This window comes from Callospermophilus lateralis, chromosome 11 (assembly GCF_048772815.1).
Source record: "Callospermophilus lateralis isolate mCalLat2 chromosome 11, mCalLat2.hap1, whole genome shotgun sequence".
NCBI classification, from domain to species: Eukaryota; Metazoa; Chordata; class Mammalia; order Rodentia; family Sciuridae; genus Callospermophilus; species Callospermophilus lateralis.
In genome coordinates, this window is record NC_135315.1 from 13,125,274 (window position 1) to 13,144,795 (window position 19,522).

Consider the following 19,522-nt stretch of genomic DNA (forward strand, 5'->3'; position numbering starts at 1 on the left):
TTTGTCCCAACCCTTCATCAAAGCATGATGGGGGTCTTTGGGGGCCGGCGGGAGACTGGGATCAGGACATGTGAGTTTGTCCTCCATCCATCCTCCTCAGCGGTCCCATAGCTAGACTCTCCTGGGCACCTTAACCTCACCTGCCTCGGAGCCCCTAAGCGCTCTTCGAAACCCTTTTACTATTGGCTTGGGAGGGAAAATGGGCCATTAGTGATTTAATCTCCACAAGACATTTCTCCCTAATTGCCAGCCATGGATCATAATTAGCAACTGTTAATTTCTGATAATTAACAATCTAATACTTAGAGGTAATGGCACCGGGTAATCATCTTAAAACGCTCAAAGCTGTCGAGTTTCCGAGCCCCAGTTTTCCAAGAGTGACACTGCATTTTGGCGTCCCCAGCCCAGGAGTTAGCCAGAGCCCTGCATTTATTGTTTGCAAGGGCAGTGGTTGCAGAATTGATGTTTCTAAACTTTAATTTAGTTTTCTTTTCTAGCTATAGAAATAACGCATGTTCTTTTACAATCTTTATTGAGCACAGAAAAACATAAAGAGCATAAAATATACATAACCTTATTACCTGGAAGCATCTACCGTCAATATTTTGGTTTTATTTCCTCCCAGTCTGTGCATTTTTTACACAGCAGAGCTGATGGTAAATGACGGTTTTTGCAGTCAGCTTTGTTCATTGAACATTAGAGGGTCAACATCTCTTCTTGGCTTGGCAACTAATAAAAAATGTCTGCCTTCCTCCCTTCAGAATACAACAAATGAACATAGTCGAACAGGGAGGAGATTCACAGCATGGAGAAGCAGTGAGTTCCCCTGATTCTGTAGGAGCTAGGAATCCATTCCAACCACAGTGTCTCCAAGGGGCCTCCGGAAGGCCTTGGGTGGGAGAACGTGCAGACTCGCATGCACAATCCCATAGGAAATTTTAAAAGACGGCATGGCCATCGAAGGGAAAGCGAGGAACGAGAGTTGGGTAAGCAAGAAATGAAAGACGGAGACCAGGCAGAGATCCACACGAGAGTCTATTTGTCAGAGCTGACCAATAAAGGCCCTCTCTCTATAGGAGAGAGAGGCAAAACGGGCTTGCATTCTGGGACTTTTGTCGGGGAGGCTCAGGAATCAGAGCCCATGGGGTCCTAACGTGGGCGGTTAAGGGTTGGGTTGGTTTGAGGGAGTGGTGAGTCTTTCTCAGAAAGGCCCTTGGGCAAAACCTTTTCCTTAAAATGGCGGTTGTCACTTAAGATGGCCGTCCAGCTGCTAAGCAAGAACCTTATAGCCATGAAGTAAGGTATTAATATGGTGGTGTTTCCAGAGAGGGACGGACAGGTAATGTTCATTTACTGTGTTTTAATTCTCCGTGCACTCCAGAGAAAGAAGCACTGGATCAGCGCTCGAAATATTTACAGTTTGCACCCTGGTCCCTCCAAGTCGCAGGCTGGGTGATCTCAGGGACTCCTACCCTGGAACTTGAATGTCTTTTGTGTGGGTTAAGGGGGGTATGAGTCCTGCTTCCCTGCATTGTGGTTTTCTGAATCAGAAATGCTGAGTCATCGTGCACCACCATGACACGGATACCAGGGGATTTGCCGGATGGCATCCAACTGGGAGTCCCAGTTGTAACAGCCCTTATGTAACCCTGGGCCGTGCAAAAAGAAATTTTTCCAAGTATTATGTCTTCTACATTTCTGGATTCCCTAAGCAACCTACCTTGGGTGTTAGTCCTTCACCCCACACTCCCTGAAGCCATTTATTTCTTCAGTAAACGATAGTGTTGCCTGGAGGCTGGGGCTGTAGCTCAGTGGTAGATCTCTTGCCTAGCATGTGTGAGGCCCTGATTTCAATCCTCAGCACCACATATAAAGAAATAAATGTATCCATCTACAACTAAAAAAACTTTTTAAAAAATGTGTGTGTGTGTGTGTGTGTGTGTGTGTGTGTGTGTGTGTATATATATGAATGTATTTATGAATGAAAGATGGTGTCACCTGGGCAAGAATGTGGAATCAGACCGGGGTTTAAATCCGTGTTCTGCAATGCACCAACGGTGTCCTGCAGGCTACATGACATCTCTAAGCCCCAGTTTCCTCATCCACAAAGTGGGACCGATACTCGCTACTTCCAAGATTGCTGTGAGGTCCTGAGACACTGTACATGGAGGACTCTGCGCAGTAGCCTGGCCCTCGATCCATGATGTTATTTATTGACAAATAGATACAATGGCACAATAGAAGCATAAAATATAACTGTATAATGAATAAAGTTGTTATTTTCACCCCATGTGAAGCTCTCTGGGAAGGTTTAAGACTTTGGGGGCGGGCTGGGGATGTGGCTCAAGCGATAGCGTGCTCGCCTGGCACGCGTGCGGCTCAGGTTCAATCCTCAGCACCACATACAAACAAAGATGTTGTGTCTGCCAAAAACTAAAAAATAAATGTTTTTTTAAAAAAAATTTTTAAAAAAGACTTTGGGGGTTTTCCTCAGCACATTCCAGGCTTTGGGGTCTGCTGCTGCAGAGATTAGCAGGCAAGGTCACCTTCAACCTCTTCTTTTATGTCTTGCTTTTCTAGATTCAGATACAATCTCCTCTCTACTTCCATCCTTCCAAATCTCCAAGACCCAAATCTTTCTCAGCTCTCTGCCAAGCTTAACATTAAAATTGGCTGCTCAGCTTCTGCCAGGCAGCAGCTGTTGTATTTCAAGAGCTCTGATATGTCTTCTCTGCAAGAAGCGGGGGCTTAGTCCATTGTTGCCTAATAATAAAACCCTGCACCAGGACTGTGCTTCTGATTTTTCAAAACAGTGACTTCTGCCATTGCAGTCAACCCCCCCACCCCCAGCAATTCTGTAGCGTGGACAGAGCAGGTCTTCTTATTCTTCATGGGGGCAACATGGTTCCTAGAGTGGGTTTCCCAGAACACGATGGAGATGCCATTCTGTGGTCAAATAAGTCTGGAAAATTCTAGAATTTGCAAAGCCAAACAGACTTTCCAGCTTTTTACATAGTATGTAATGTGATTCTTCAAGAACTTGATGCAGTGCTTTGCAAGCTTTAAAACAAAACAAAACAAAAAAACAACTAGCTGGGCCTAGTGGCACACGCCTGTAATCCCAGCAGCTTGGGAGGCTGAGGCAGGAGAATTGTGAGTTCAAAGCCAACCTCAGCAAAAGTAAGGCACTAAGTGACTCAGCAAGACCCTGTCTCTAAATAAAATACAAACTAGGGCTGGGGATGTGGCTCAGTGGTCAAGTGCCCCTGAGTTCAATCCCCAGTACCAAAAAAAAAAAAAAAAAAAAAAACACAACTCTATTGCTCAGACCCCAGCGAAGCCCAGTGGGCTTGGGGATTTTTAGACATCCCCTCAGTGACCTCAGATTGTAGCCGGAGTGCAGAAGCCCCATGCCAGAGCACCTGAGTTACCTGGTGGTCTTTATTCATGCTACTGCTCCTCATCTTGGCCCTCTCACCCTCCCTTCCCAGAGCCAACACCGTGCGGGCCAGCGTCCAGCCGGTGGCCGGGAAGATGAGCACCTGCGGGAGGAAGGCGCTGACCCTGCTGAGCAGCGTCTTTGCCGTCTGTGGCCTGGGCCTCCTGGGCATCGCCGTCAGCACCGACTACTGGCTGTACCTGGAGGAAGGCGTGGTCCTGCCCCAGAACCAGAGCACTGAGGTCAAGATGTCCCTGCACTCGGGCCTCTGGCGGGTCTGCTTCCTGGCAGGTAAGAGTACCAGCCCTCCCCCTGGGAAAACCTGCCCCAAGTGGTTCCTCCCGGGGAAGAGATGCTGGAAGGAGACATTGTCACAGAGAATCCCCACAAACTCTGGACTGTGCTGGGTTCAGCATCCAGGACCTGGTCCCTGCAGGGGAGCGGACTCTCCAAGTGGATAATAAATAGGTTGAGCAAGCCTCTCAGCTCCCAGGTCCCCTCCTGAGGCTCCCTCCCAGGGCTGGCTGGGATGACCTGCTCTTGCACATTTCGGCTCCTTGAGCTGGGATCCTGTGTAACCCTCCAACACTGAAGCCAAGCTTGTTATGGCTTCCACTTTACAAATCACTCAGGAGCTTAAGTCAGCCTCCCCTAGTTTGCAGGACAGGAAATACTAAGCGGTTTCTCTGTTCTTCTGTGACACAGGAAAAACACAAAGCAGGTCCTTGGGACCCTGCAGGGTGGCGCAGATTTTGATCATACTTACCTACCTGCCTACCTGGGCCTCCCCTCAGCTCACCAGGGCTTCCCTGGCACCCTGCTCCAAGAGCTCTGTTCTTGATCTCCTTATCACTGCCCAGCTCCAGCCTGCGCCAGAAAAGCATTCCCATGTCCTGCAAGAATGGCTGCAAGCCTGGGCTGGCTGGGACAGTCACAGAGTGGCCACTGGGCTTTTCCAAGTGAGGCTCTGTGACCTCTGTGTGGCGGGTGGGATGGTGGTTGGATGAGATTCAGCAGGCCTGGCTTCCTGGTCACTCGTTGAGCCTCCCATTCTGACCTGATCTTCCACTGCCCCAGACTGTGGGGCGTCAGGCTCTACCTAAATCTGAAGCAGAATGTGAAGTCACCAGGACCTGTTCTGTGACACCCACACTCACGAATCTAAGCCAGCCGCGCACTCCCATCAGCCCCCTCCGTCCAGAAACGAGGAGACACAGTGTGGCGTTTGTCCAGTGTGGAGTTCCCAGTCCTGACCTCTTATCTTGCAGTTCGTGGTGCTCAGAACCATGCTCCAGAAGGATGTGATGTCAGACATATCCCCACCCCTGCTGTGGGTCACCAGTGAGGGACCCTAGGGTTTGTATGCAGTCCATGTGCAAAGACACAGCAAGTCAAAGACCTTATGTGCGTTTGGAAATACCATTTGAATGTACTAACCTGAAATCCATGTTCATGAAGAACCTAGAAATATAAGTAATTCTTGTCTCCTAGGTGAGGAGCGGGGACGCTGCTTCACCATAGAATATGTGATGCCCATGAACTCCCAGCTGACGTCCGAGTCCACAGTCAGTGTTCTAAGTAGGTGTATTGAACTTTCTAACCGGGGCCACTGGCTGCACAGAGAAAGCAGGTCAAAAGGAAGCCAGGGTGACCAGCCTGTTCTCAAGAGCTAAAGGGCTTAACCTCAGTGTGTTGAGTTCACTAACACTTGCCCCGCAGATTAATTTTCCAGTGGTAGAGACAGGTTATTTCAGTCTCCAAGTCTTGTGACCCCAGCAGTTGAGAGTTCATTCATACCCAGGAAACTAAACGGGTCTCCCTGGACTACAAGGGGACTGACTTCATGACCTTGAGCTCACCAGAGTTACTTCTGATCCCATAGGGAGCTTGCAATGTTGCACAACAACTCTGATAACAGTCATTTCTCCTATGTGAAGGAGCTTGGTTCCAGGGTCCCTCACAGATACAAAAATCTGGGAACACTTAGTCTCTTATATATAAAATGGCGTAGTACTTGCATATAACTTACACACATCCCTCCTCAGACTTTAAATCATCTCTTTGAATCTTCAGTTGTTCAAATTCATGAAAGCCCATGGAAGGCCCATGGTACTAATCACCTGGAGTTAACATGGATTCCACAGGTTTAAGAGCTCAGTCTCCAACGAGACTGTCCTTACTTCAGATGCCAGACACGTGATCAGAGGTCCCTAGGCAACCTGCACTTCTAGCCAATTGGGTACAAGTTTGAGGGTTCCTGTGGCTTCCAGAGTTCAACATTTTGCTAACATGGCTCACAGAACTCAAGCAAGTGCTAGACTTCACATTATGATTTTATTATAAAAGATACAAATCAGGACCAGCCAAACAAAGAGACATACAGGACAAGGTCTGGCAGGGTCCCAAATGAAGATCTTCAGTGTCCTCTCCTGCTGAAATCAGAATGCATCACTGTCCTGACACATGGATGTGTTCACCACCCAGGAAGCTCAACCCTGGTGTCCAGAGTTTTTGTTGGGTTTTATTAAGTAGACACCATCCACTGAGTTATTGAACTCAGTACCTAGCTCTTCCCTTCCTGTGGCTCAAAACCCCAACCCTCTAAACACGTGGATGCTCTTTCCAGGCCCCATTCTGAGTCACCTGTTAGTATAAACTCAGGTGTACCTAGGGGCCCACCATGACTAACAAAGACACTCTGTCACTTAGGAAATTCTAAGGATTTGGATGCTCTCTCTCAGGAAACTGGGAAAAAGATCAAAGTCTTTTTACTATACAATAGAAATGCTCCCAAAAAGTAATTATAGGTTGAGGAAGACGGAGGCCAGTGACTTTCCTTGTACCATTCAGGGCAGCCCCTTGCACATGGAAATGGTGACTGTCGCTGAGAGAAGAAACAAGATATCATGACCAGGTCCTTCCACAGCTACCATATGGCAGGCAGTGTAGACTCCAGGAGGAAGTAGTTTATGCCCAGAGAAGACAGGCTCTGAATATGTTAGCACTTGAAGCCAGACCTTCTGGCTCTGTCTCAGGGACAAAAGCCCTACCAGCACTGGGTGGTCCCCAGGTCACCCCAGGGGTCATGGCTCTAGGGACACATGCAGGGGTGCGGCTTTGAGGACCCTGGTTAGATACTATAGAACACTGTACTTGGGATAAGGAATGTGGCTGAGACCGCTGGAGGCTGACAGGCTGCTCCTTCGTCCCTTAAACTAGAAATGATTCGCTCGGCCACACCATTCCCTCTGGTCAGCCTCTTCTTCATGTTCATCGGGTTTATCCTGAGCAACATCGGGCACATCCGTCCCCACAGGACGATACTGGCCTTTGTCTCTGGCATCTTCTTTATCCTCTCTGGTAAGTGGCGATTTTTTCCCTTTTTGTGCATTGGACTTTTGATATTTAACTCCCGAATGGCTCTGCTGCAGGAAGTGCCGGTCATGGCTGCGGGTCAGCTCCTGGCACTGGAAACAGGACAAGTCAGTGAGCCCGGCAGAATTGAGTCAGGGCTGGAGAAGGCTTCTGATGACCCCAGGCCCATCCACGACCTGGCAGAAAAGCAAAGAGGCTTTGGAGTGGGGGTGACCTGACAGGCTCTCCCTGGGGCAGACCTGGGCTGGGAACCCAGGTGTTGCCTCTCTATAGCTCCCACCAATGAGGAGGACCCCTGTTCCTGAAGCAGCTGGTGCTGTCATGTTTGGGACTGAAAAATAAACACTGTCTGCCTTTGTATTTATGTCCCTTCACTCCCCAGCCCTCAGCTCTCCTCAGGAGACTCTTGCTGTCCTCTTCACTTGCCCATCACACCCCATGCCCTGGGCCCACCAGGGGTCCTTCACCAGGGACCTGTCTTCCTGGACTGGCACCAGGTTGCACTTCAGTAATTCATGGTACCTACCAGGCCTTATTCTGGGTGCTGGTCTCGCAGCCTGCAAAAAAGGAGTGCAGAGTGGAGATACAAACAAGTAGATGGAACTAGAACCCAGCCTAGAAAGGGCCATGATGGGAGCCAGCAAGGACTGCTGCAGAGCCCAGAGCAGAAGCCACACCTCAGGCCAAGGGTTGATCGGGGAAGATGGCAGGAGAGCTGCAGGTGGATGGAGGATGAGCTGGAAGTGAGTGGGAGTTAGGCAAAGGAGTGAGGCTGGGGTGGAAGGGAAGAGGGTCTGGAGGGAAGAGAAAAGACGAAGCGTGGGGGGATGGGATGGAATCATTACTCCTCGTGGTGGGTGCAGGAGCGATGGATGGTGCCGCAGAGAGAAAGGAGAAGGTCAGGTGTCGTTTGGGAGGTAAACTCAAAAGGGATAGACTTTCAAGGGCAGAGTCGAGGGTGAGTGCTTGGGCATGATTTCTTGCTTGGGCACTGAGTCGATGGATAGCACATCAGTGATCCAGGGATCACAGGAGAAAGAGATTTAGGCAAAGTTCATGAATTTCATGGGGGAAATGCTGAGCTTGAGATGTCCAGGTGACATCTAGAAGGCAGTTAGGGAAGGAAATGGATGTGGTGACTCCCAGGGAGTGTGTGGAGAGAGGTGCACTCTTTCTCCCCTTCAGGGTGACTCGTACACTTTCATGGACACCTTTTCTTTTGAAGATAATGACTTGAGCCAAAAAGATAATGGCTCAAGTCATCATCTCCAAAAGAAAAGGCATGCATTTTAGGTGCCTTGAACTGGTTGATTGGAGAGAGGAAGCTGGGGAGGAGAACATGAGGTGGAAGATGGGTGGGTGGTTTCAATGGTGTATGGATGGACAGGTGGACAGGAAGGAAAGAAGAAAGGAGCTCTTGTGCACCAGGCATTATGACTGCCATCTGACTCCCAAGTCACTTTAGGATCCCTTTTTCAATATTTTCTTGTCAATATAGCTTGGTAGCCAGTTGGCAGTCAGATTGCCTAATGACCAAAAACCATTCTTTTTCTTTCCTTCCATCCATCCACCCATGCATATACCCAACCATTCTTTCTTCAATTGTTCATCTATTCTACCCACCAACCCATCTGCCATTCTTCCATCTGTTAATTCAGTCTTCTGCCCTTCTATCCATCAACCCAACAAATATTTATGAAGCACCTGCAATATCATCAGCCCAACCTTCGAATGGTGATATTTCCACCTATGCAGAGACATACAGATGCAGGTTTCAGCTCTTTACCCTTCCTTCTGTGAACCTCACATTGCCCAGGCTCTACAGTTGCTTTGAGACTCCTGAGATTTCGAGAGTGGGCCACAGGCCCAGAAATCTAGCATTGGGCGAGGCCACATGAAGTTGTTCTGAGAACAATAGAGAATGGCAGGTGTGGACATTAATGATTCACTCATGAATTAGGTATTTAGAAAGGTTTGAATCACATCTATTTCACTCTAATATTCATCCTTTGAGATGCCCGAGTTTCGTATAATAATGTGAATAGAATTAAAACCCAAACAGCTCAACACAGAGTAATTAATTATGTCTTGATTCAATTACAGTTACTAATTGATGAGACTGATGCCGGAGGCAGTCATTTACATAATGGCAGGAGGAGTTTGGGTCCCAGTAGCCTCCCAGTTAAATGCTGGCCAGAATCTGCACATACTGTTTTTAGTCTTTTGCCTAAAGATCTCAGATAGGCCATGCCCTGTGCTCAGATGGGCTGCGCAGACCTCTGGCCACATCACTAGATGCCACAGTGCTGTGCACCACCTGCTGCTAGAGAGAGGGACGAAGGCCTGGCATCCTGCTCAGGGAACCTATCTTCTTCTCAGTTTTGTAGAAGCCACTTGCTAGCTCAGGGTGTGCACCTCCATGTTGGTTCACGTTAGTGTCACCTGGGGAGCTTTTAGGACAATACAGTGCCAGGGTTCCAGCCCAGGCCCCCAGCAAATGAGAATGTCCAGGGCTGGGGCTCAGGTAGGTATGTTTGGCAGATGTGACCAGCTGGGGAAGGACCACCGGGCTCGATCCCTGGCTCAGGAGGGTGGCTGGACAGGGAGCTTCCTGAGCTGCAGCTATCCACCACTATCTAGAAGGTGCTGGACTAGACAGGATCCTCAGTAAGCCAGCTCCTGCTTGCCCTTGAACTTCAAAATGAATGCACTGTGATTAAAAGTCCAGCAGCTCTGTTCCTGATGAATGCCACATCAGCAAGCTCCTGGGCCTCTGTGCTGAGTGTCCCCTTCCCTCCCTTGTCTTCTCCCAGGCCTCTCTCTTGTGGTGGGCCTAGTGCTCTACATCTCCAGCATCAATGACGAGATGCTCAACAGGACCAAGGATGCAGAGACCTATTTCAACTACAGATACGGATGGTCATTTGCCTTTGCTGCCATCTCCTTCCTTTTAACAGAGGTAACCTGCCCACTGTGTCCCGTGTCAGAATGGGCTGCCCTGCTGGGCTGGGAGAAGGAAGGCATTCCATAAGTATCCTGGACCACCAACTTCATGTCCCTTTTTCATGTCTAGCATGTGCCACTCTCTGGCCTTCCCGGGGCTCCTCTATCTAGGGTGTCTCTAAGGCCCACTACTGTCCCACATCTACTGACCACCTTCCCTGAGCTCCCCCATGACTATGTCCTGGGAGGACCCCAGCAGGGGGATCCCGGCCAGGCCTCAGCAGTGACCTCTTCTCTCCTTCCTCCTCCCTGTAGAGTGCAGGGGTGATGTCTGTGTACCTGTTCATGAAGAGGTATACCGCCGAGGACATGTACAGGCCTCACCCTGGCTTCTACCGTCCACGTCTGAGTAACTGCTCCGATTACTCCGGCCAGTTCCTGCACCCAGATGCCTGGATCCGGGGCCGCAGCCCCTCCGACATCTCCAGCGACACCTCCCTTCAGATGAACAGCAACTACCCAGCCCTGCTCAAGTGCCCCGACTATGACCAGATGTCATCTTCTCCCTGCTGAACCCCAGCCACCTCCCTGCCTGGACTGTGGACAGCCGGACAGCCCTTGCCCTCCTCCCCTGACGGCCCTTGAGCCCCAAGCCTGTGGTTGGCAAGCCCAGGCCACCCGCTGCTTAGCCCTGTTGTTTGACCACATTCTCTCCCTGCTTCTCCCAGAGTAGCTCACACCTCACGTGGAGGTCAGGACCCTGGAGCCAGCGAGCACACTGATTGGCTGAGAGCATAGGTGAAGCCCCGCCTCTGGGGTGCCAATCCCAGCAGTGGCTCAGCAGCGCCCCCTGCCCTGGAGAAGCTGGTGTTCTGGTTGTTATTGTACCCACACTCCCAACTCCACACCCCACCAAGGCCAGTTCTGAGATGCTGAGTCCCTGATGTAGCAACAGGACTAGAGTGCTTGCCAACTGGCCTGGCCTCACGTTCATGACCTGGGTCATCCAGCCAAAAAATGACTCTGATAGGGAGGTGTGGCTGGCTCTGAGAAGTGTAGCAGGCATTCCCCCTGAAATGCTGTCACACCTCTCTCCACAAAACACACCTGCCTGCGGAACCCCACCACCCAGGCGGTGGACCTTCCCTCCTCCCGTCCTCCAGAGCCCAGCAGCCCTGAACCCAGGCAGGCATTAAGGCCGGGTCTGAGGCCACCGCTGATGAACTCACAAAGAGGTGTTGGCAGCTATCTTAATAGCATGGCCCCTTAATCACAGATTCAACAGGGGCCTTTAATGCCTTAACCCAAAGAGGGAACTCTGTCAATGAGAATTTGAGAATTCGATTGGTCTGAGTCAGTAGTACCAGGCACTGTGTCTGGTCCTGGAGGTACTGTCCCTGTGTACAAGGGCCATATTTCCCACTGAAGGCCCTATAGTCTAATCACATAGACAGGTGTCTATATCACCTAAGTACAAGGCAACTTTCAAAGGAGCTCCCTGAGATTTGGAGCTGGATTTGGTGACACCTAGTGCATTTGGAGCCTAATTAGCCAGGCTCAGACTGCTCCAGCTGCCCCCTCAAGGGTGCCTGTGAATATAGGTGAACATCTGACATAGTAGGCAAGTCAGGTGCTTCCAGAAGAACAGGTGGGGTGACACCTGTTGTCCTGGGGGGAACAGGTGTCACCCCACCTGTTCTAGGAGTCTGGAAACCTCTGTGAAGTTCCCAGGAGGAAAATGGCGGAGGAGCCACTGCCAGCCATGACCCACTCCGATCTCCAGGAGTTGGCTCATCTTGCACATTTTTGATTTTCAGGCTTTAGATAGAAAAACAATATCATGCTCTCCTCGCTGTGTATTTTTTGCCGTGTCTGCTTTTCTCTTGGAGATGCCATTAGGTGCAGAGCCACCCTGGAGGGGTCTGGCACAAGGTACAGGAAGCCACCCTGCCGGCGCCTGGGGAAAGGCAGCGTCTTATTCAACTCAGGCTGCCAGAAACCACCAAGACCGAGAGGCTCAAACAACAGAAGTTTACTTTCTCATGGTTCCCGAGGCTGGAAGTCAAAAGGTCACGTTGTTGGCTGGATTGGTTTCTTCTAAGGCCTCCTGCTTGGCTTGCAAATGGCCTCCTTCTTGCTGTGACTCCCACAGTCTTCCTGCCCATGTGCCCCTGGGGTCTCTTGGTATGTCCAGATTCCCTGTTATAAATACACCAACCAATTAGATTAGGGTCTGCCGCAGTTAACTAGATGATCAATTTTAATTTGATCACCCCCTTAAAGTCCTGTCTCCAAACATAGTCACATTCTGAGGTCCTGGGGATTAGGGCTTCAATGTAAGAATTTGGGAGAGGACATGACTTGGCCCTTAGCAGGCAGGTTGGTTCATAGCTTCAGCATGGTAGAGGGCAAAGAAGAGAAGCCAACCACTGATTCACCAGCGACCCTGAGGCAACCCCTCCTGCTCTGAGGAGGTTGGTGGAAATTGCTTCCAAGCCCATTCCTCATATACCCACCCACAACTCCAATGATTCAGTTCATTTTGCTTTGTGTGTGACTTTCAACCAGTCTATCAACTGATAGCAACCACAGGCCCAGCTCCCATCGGCATCCTGTGATGATCCTTGTGTTCTTTGGTTACTGTGGGCAGTGCTGAGTGGGCAGAACAACATCAAGCCACTGTGCCACCCGTAGCAAAGGAGTCAGTCAGCATGCTTGGAGGCAACGGGGAAGCACTTCCAAGCTGGACAATGGTTTAGATGCTGTCTACTCCAATTTTTGTCATTGTAATTAGCTCCTAAGATATCCTTTTCTCTCTCTAAAAGACTCTTTCTCTGTCACCATGCCAGGCTTGTTTTTGTGCACACAGGAAAAAATAGAATCCACTCCTAAATATAAGCTGCTTTTTGACTGTGGCATGATTAGGATGGAACTTTACCAGACTGGAGGATGAGTGGCCACATCAAGGCGTGCTTGCCCTGGAACAGAGAGTCTGCAGGTTGCTTAGGGACAGGCCATTTTCTCCTCTCTTGGGGGTTGGGGCCACCAGTACTGTCTCATTTCCCCTCTATAAATCAATCTCAGAACCAGAGCCTATTTTGTAAGTTTCTCCACAATCAAAAGATTTGTATGTCAAACATTACAAGTAAAAAAACTCAACTCAGAAATCATATATGATGCCAAAGTACTGTGGATTATATAAATAAATATGAATAAATATCATTCCCAGCCATCGAGAGGGAACCGTTCTGACTCTGGATCCCTCCCACCTGAAGCTCCTGGCCCTCCTTCTTGCCCGATGGGTGAATCACAACATTGCCCTACCCAACATCACCAGATGAAGGGAGAGTTTCGGGGCAACACAGACCTGAAGAGGGAGAATCAGAGGCAATCCCTGGATATCACAAACTCTCAGAGATGACCCCAGAAGACCATACGTAAGGAGAGCCCCCTTAATGTTTGAGTGATTGTCCCTTGTCCCCAGATAAAGAACCAACAGGATGTCTCTGTAGGAAGAAAGATATATTTTAAGGAACTGGTTGGTGCAATTATGGAGGTTTGGCAAATCCAACCCAAATCTGATGGGTGAAGCTGACAAGCTGTGGCTGTAGTTCAAGTCAAGAGGCAGCTTGTGCAGAAGCTTCTTAGCCCAGGAGAACCCTGTCTTTGTTCTATTCAGATCTTCAACTGATTGGATGAGGTCGATTCACATTATGGAGAATAACTTCTCTTCTCAGTGTCACCATTTAACTGATTGAAATGTTAATTGCGTCCATCCAAAATACACACAGAACCATCCAGAAAAATGTTGGACGAAATGTGACTCAGGCATATAGAATTAACCATTGTAAGTGGGAAAAGGGCAGAGGACAGAGAGGAAAGCAGTATTTCACCTTAAGGTCCTAGCAAATTGGCACACGGGTCACTGAATGTGTGCACCAGATGGGCAGGGCACACAGGGCAGGTTTGTTACCCGCACCTGGCAAACGCACTCATGCACACTAATGTGACACTTGGGAATTTGATTAGCCTTCAGGACATAGCACTGAGAGTAGGGAGTGGGCACAGGGGTGGATGGACCTGTGGCCTCTGCAAAACACGCCCATTCTCCAGCAAGCAAAGGCTGGGACCCCGCTGGTGGTACCTGTGGGCCCAGCTTGATGGCTGCTGTCCCCTGGGGCATAGGAGAGGTGAGGCTCGGTGACACCATGCAGATCCAGCAGTCCCCTTGGTAGTGGAGGTGGTGAACCATAGCCAGGCTTCAACCCCAGAACTTCCAACCCCTGGAACTGTGCACCCCCAGAGGTGACTGCCTTTGCAATTGGGTTCCAGGTGTGCAGCAAGTGATGAGAAATAGGCGGGTACCCAGGACCCATGTTTCCCAGGACAGGGGCTGGGTCCACAATCACTGGTTCCCTCAGAGCGAAGGTCTCTGGATTCTCACGTCCCTGTGCTGGGATCCTACACCTGTGCTCTGTCACCTTGTACAGATCACACCGTCCCTGGCCTGCCTCAGCTCTCTGATGTGTAAGGGAGAACCAGCATGCCCTGTGCACCTGCTGGAAGGCTGATTCTCTCTCTGGGTGGCCCCACCCTAAGGACTTTCACACAAGGGACCCTTTCCCTGCTAATTCCAGGGAAGCAGTGGTCCTTATACAGAGTCATAATTTCCTGGGGACCTCAGCTTTTTCATTCCTATAATGAGGGGAGGTGGCTAAAGCCATCTCTCGGCTTTGCTTCCAGCTCTGTCCCAACTCTAAAGACGAGATTTACAGGCAAAACTCAACCAAACTCAAGCAATGAGCCCCCAGCCCCGGCCCCCAACCAGAAGCACCCAGATGATACCCTAATGGTATGAAATTTAGATATCAGACACTGGGGGACCCCCAGAGAACAAGATGGTGTCATGGGAGGCACATGTCAGGCCACTGCAGGAGGAAGGGTGGTGCCAGGAGAAGCAGCAGAATTCACTGTCCTGTTCTTCCTCCCAGCCACAGGGGAAGGGCAGAAGGGGGGCTTCCAGCCCACCATCTGCTCTCCTGGATAATGCTCTGGGGATGGGGCCCTGGGTCAGCCAACTCCTGAAGTTCGAAATCGAGAGGCACCACTCTCACGCTAAGTGAAGGGCAGAAAGATGCTTCCCGGGTGCTGTTCCCAGGTGACTGCGCTCAAACCCAGAGGAGGTACTCCAGCCACTCCCTCTGAGCAAATTGCTAGAATGCTTTGAGCCTCAGTTTCTCCATCCACAGGTCAGGTAGCACCCTCAGGCTCTCTTCCCTGGGAAGGAGAAGAAGTAGTAGCCACATTCAAAACTTAGATGGGGATTCTTGTGGTGCCCAGTGGAGAAGTCAAACTGACTCATGGCTGTGTGGGCTCAGAGTCTCCATGACTGAGCCACGCTCTGCTGGCCTGTCACGTCCCAGCCCTGCTCTTCTAACCCCTCACCCTGCTCATGGCCTAGGAGGAACTTTCTTTACACACCCGACACCCCTCCTCGCTATTAGAAAGAGCAGTTTGGGGGGAAAGCTGACCGCCCAGGGCCCACTGATCCGGCTCTGGCCATTATTCTGCCAGCCCAGGGATTCTGATGTTGTCCTTGGGTCACAACCTGCATCCCAGGCGATGTCAAGGCATGACATCATGCTCTAAGCCTCAGGGGTTGGATTCCAGACACCTGGATGTTTTCAAAGGCCCCCAGATGATTTTAATGTGAAGCCAGGGTTGAGAACCACCAGCTTGGACCTACTGGGATCTATCACTGGAGCCGAAGACAAAGCCATCTTCTCCTGAGTCTAGTTGGGGAGGAGTAGCTTCCCAAACAAAATGTAGAAAAGGAAGAAAACGGTGCTGAGGGGGCAGTCAGGGAGTCTGAAGCCCCCGAATCCTCCTTGCTCCCTCCCAGCCTGTGCAGCCCCACCTTCCCAGTACCTTGGGCTCAAGTCCACGCCAGCCTCTCTGCTCCTGAGCCCTTTGCCCCATGAGCCGGTATTCACTGGGCTGCAGCAACCGCGTGCCCTTGAGAACCAGGATGGCAGAGCTTGGGTTTCTGGAGCCAGGGTGTTCCCTCCCAATGTCAGGGCCAAGGGTAGACTTCTGGATTCCCTGAGCAGGACCCATGAATCTTCAGAAATGACCGTGCAGTCTCAGGGCTCCAGCGATAAAGCGTAGGCCCATCTTCGTCTCTGGCCTTTGAATAATTCATTTTGCAATCTGCAGTCGCAAAAAGAGCAAAGCTCGAGGGCTTTGGAGTTTTCTGACCAGACAATAAAAAGACCACGTATCGCATCTTCACAGCCGACTGAACCAAGGTTAATTTCTGTTTTAAGTTCGCTTACACTTATACACCTCCCCTTTTGAGATACAGTACAACCTGTGTGGAAACACTACGAAGTCTATTTTTAAAAAAGATCCAAACACTATGTACAATGCAAAGTCTCCTCAGATTGTTATTTTTAAAAAAAATATTTATTTCCCAGTTTTTTTTTCAGGTGGACACAATATCTTTATTTTACATTTATGTGGTGCCGAGGATCAAACCCAGTGCCTCACACATGCACTCTACCACTGAGCCACAGTCCCAGCCCCAACGGATTGTTCTTTCTATTAACAAAATGATGAAGAGACTCAATTTCAATAGGCCCAACAAGAGGCTCCAGGTGGGTGTCATCTGTGAAAGCCACAGATGCCTTAAGTGATCAAGGATGGAGGGGCCCCAAAATGGCAGCTCATAGATTTAGGACTCATCCAAGAACAGATCCACCATCTTGAATCCAGGCACAGTCTCCTGTGAGTGTCGGTTTAGACACCAGACTTCAGCTCCCACAGAAGGGCCTCACCAAATATCATCATCACCAGCACACACAGAGAGACCTTATCAGAGTGCTTGGCACCTTGTAGGTGTTTTGTAAGCATTATTTCATTTCACTCTCTTAATCTGGTACACTAAAGGATCCTGAGACCTAAAGAGGTTTAGGGACTCACTCAAGGTCACACAACCAGTCACATTTGCATTGCTCTACAAGTTGTATTTCGAGGGCATCCCCCAGGACTAGGTACCAACAGTTCTAAATCCCAGCATGGCAAATGCGTCTCTTCCACAGTCAGATAAACTCACCACACTCTCACTTGCTAATGACTGGGAAAGAGTCCCCAAGCATGGACTGGTTAGTGAGTGTGTGACCAAGGGTCATCTGGTACATCCCAACAAGCTGACTCCAAGGAAAGTGGTGGAAAAGATCAGGCTCAGATCCTGGAGACAAGCTTTTGTCTAATTCTGGCTTCCACACTCCATTTTCCCAGATCCATCCCAGGGCGCCGTGAAACAAATGACCAGTAGGAGAGCTCGGTGGCTGTGAGGGGTACAAAGAAAAACAAGTGTAGTGAGGATAAACTTTGCTACTGAAAAGTGAAAGTGCCACCAAATAAAATCTGACTTGGAGCTCAGATGGGAGGTGAGAAATCCAGGTTCCCCGGGGTTGCCCAGGAATCCAATGGGATGGGAGTGACAGCAGCTATTAAGTGGCTAGACACCCATCGTCCAGCACAGTGAGATGCCAGGGCCCTCACACTGGGCAGGACCTTGATGCCTGATGTCCAGTGTACTCAGGAATGCCACAAATCACACCTCTGGGGTTTCTTTCTCACTCACTCCTCCCCAGGCATGCTCCCCATGGGTTGGTTGATCTCCCTGGTCTCTTCCAAGGACTCCTGCCACCTGTCCCCTTGGAAGCGTGCTCCATGTTCCCCCAGGGAGTCCTTAGAAACTCAGTGGTGGACTCTTTGTAGGATTGGGGAAAAAAGGAAAGAAACGGAAAAATGATCTGCAGTATTTTTAATAATTTGCCCTGGGACCCTATCCATAATAGTTAAATCAAGGCTAATATATGATTTTGGTTATTGCTGCCATTTAGTTAACACCTTCTATGCCAGCTTCCACCCTCTCTGAGTTCACTGTATTTATTTGTTCCAAATCCCAGTGTAAAAATCTGAGTTGATCTTACTCTCCAGTTCACAGTGCCCAGCACCACTGGTCCATGCAAGTCCTGGACCTTGGCCTTCCTTTCCTTCTTCTTTTCTTTTTCTCCCTTCCCGATTCCATTAGCAACCATCCCAAAGTGTTTAATACATATCTTTGGTTTACATGCACTCCTTAAGATGCATATTTTCGCATGTATGTTTTAATTGAAATAAAGGACACCACCTTCTATATATGGTCTGTTTCTCACTTTCACCCAGCTCTACTTTTACAATGTTCTGCTTTTCTCCACAAACATAGAGGACACAGTGGTCCTCACTGCCTGTTACCTAAATTCTAGAGCAAACCCCAGCAACCAACAGCAGGAGAATGAAACCTGGAGGCTGCGATCTGAGGTGCGGAGCTGACAGGAGCTGGGGTCCAGGAGCTGAGCCCAGTTCCTCTGGCAGTTCGTTTTTCTTTCAGTTCCTCATCACCCGCACACAGCACTGCAGAGATGCAGCCCTTGGCCTCCCATGCAGACCTGGTGACCATTGCACAGTGTGCACTCAACACAAGCCACGGCTGCTCGTGGCTCTGCAGAATGGAGGCTCCAGCTCCCCTCCCCAGAGGCAGGGCTAAACACACTGTATCCCCCCCTTTCCATGGAAACAGCCCACAATTCCTCGACCTCAGCACTCTTAGCCCTTGAAACCAGAAACTTCTTTGTTGGGGCGGGGGAGGGCTGTCCTCTGCAGGCAGGTTGTTCAGCAATGTCCTTGGCCTCTACCCGCTAGCTGCCAGTAGCACACATACCCGTCTTCTCTGTGGCTTCCCCCAAATATCCAGATATGGCCAAACACCCCTGGGAGGATGGTCTGCACTTTAGGACCACCTAGCTTCACTTTCTGTCAGTCTAGTAGATCCCCTTCTGTACTCACTGAAATTCTACCTCGGAAGTTCTCCAACCTACTGTACAGCAGAGGGAACCCAGGGAAGTGATTCGCCTTGACTCCCAAGATGCCAACAGGCCTCGTCAGGGCTGTGGAGAGCTCACGGTTCACAGAGCAAGACGGGCAGTCCAATCTGAAAATTTGAGCTGATGGCCATCCTGACATGTGAGTTGGGAGCTGGAAGGAAAAGAGGGTTAATTCTGCCAAGGGTGAGGTGGTCAGGGACAGTGCAAAGCTGACTGACCTTCAGCTGGTCCCCAGAGCCCAAGAACTGGAGGCTGGATGGATCCGACACCAAACCTGAGGTCTGCAGCAGATCCACTGCTTAAAAATAGGAATATGAAATAGTCCTCCTTATTCAAAGGTAGAAAAGAAGCCCCAGGGAACCCCTCCGTACCTGTCTCTCAGCTTCAACAAGGACCAACCCGTGTTCTACTGTTGGGTTATTTAGAAGCAAATCTCAAAACGCATATCATTTCTTTGGTAAATATTTCACTGTACCTCCACAAGAAATGAGGGTTCTTTTAATATCGTACCACCAAGCATACACTTCAAAAAGTAACGAATTTTTCTTTTTCTTTTCTCTCTTTTTTAAAAATTTATTTATTTATTTATTTTGCTGAGGATGGAATGCAGGGCAAGCATTCCACACTCAGTTACATCCCCAGGTCCACAGTAATTTCTTAATTTCATCAGATATCCAGGTGAAAGTTCATACTTTTCCCATTTATTGTCTAAAATACACATTTATATAAATATATATAATAAATAATAAGTTAATAAATACATTATGGATATGTGTTTTCATTTATCAAGAGCCATCTAATAGCCTTGCATTGCCAAGACGATTCCTGCCTC

General features: G+C 49.5%; 1 protein-coding gene across 1 annotated transcript; it reads left to right on the plus strand.

The window, feature by feature from the left end:
* Nucleotides 1-3,534: 3,534 nt before the first annotated feature.
* On the plus strand, nt 3,535-10,492 carry Cacng5 (calcium voltage-gated channel auxiliary subunit gamma 5). Its single transcript, XM_076870003.2, has 5 exons — nt 3,535-3,730; nt 4,931-5,017; nt 6,659-6,799; nt 9,628-9,773; nt 10,073-10,492. Exons 1-5 carry the CDS (start codon nt 3,535-3,537, stop codon nt 10,328-10,330), a joined length of 828 nt encoding a protein of 275 aa, XP_076726118.2. The 3' UTR covers nt 10,331-10,492.
* The last annotated feature ends 9,030 nt before the right edge of the window (nt 10,493-19,522 follow it).

What these genes read in the sequence shown, in the direction of transcription:
- Cacng5 (XM_076870003.2), top strand. Translation starts at nt 3,535, where the DNA reads ATGAGCACCTGCGGGAGGAAGGCGCTGACCCTGCTGAGCAGCGTCTTT. An exon ending in GCGGGTCTGCTTCCTGGCAG is followed by an intron (nt 3,731 to 4,930) that starts GTAAGAGTACCA and finishes CTTGTCTCCTAG; the next exon opens with GTGAGGAGCGGGGACGCTGC. An exon ending in CATCTTCTTTATCCTCTCTG is followed by an intron (nt 6,800 to 9,627) that starts GTAAGTGGCGAT and finishes GTCTTCTCCCAG; the next exon opens with GCCTCTCTCTTGTGGTGGGC.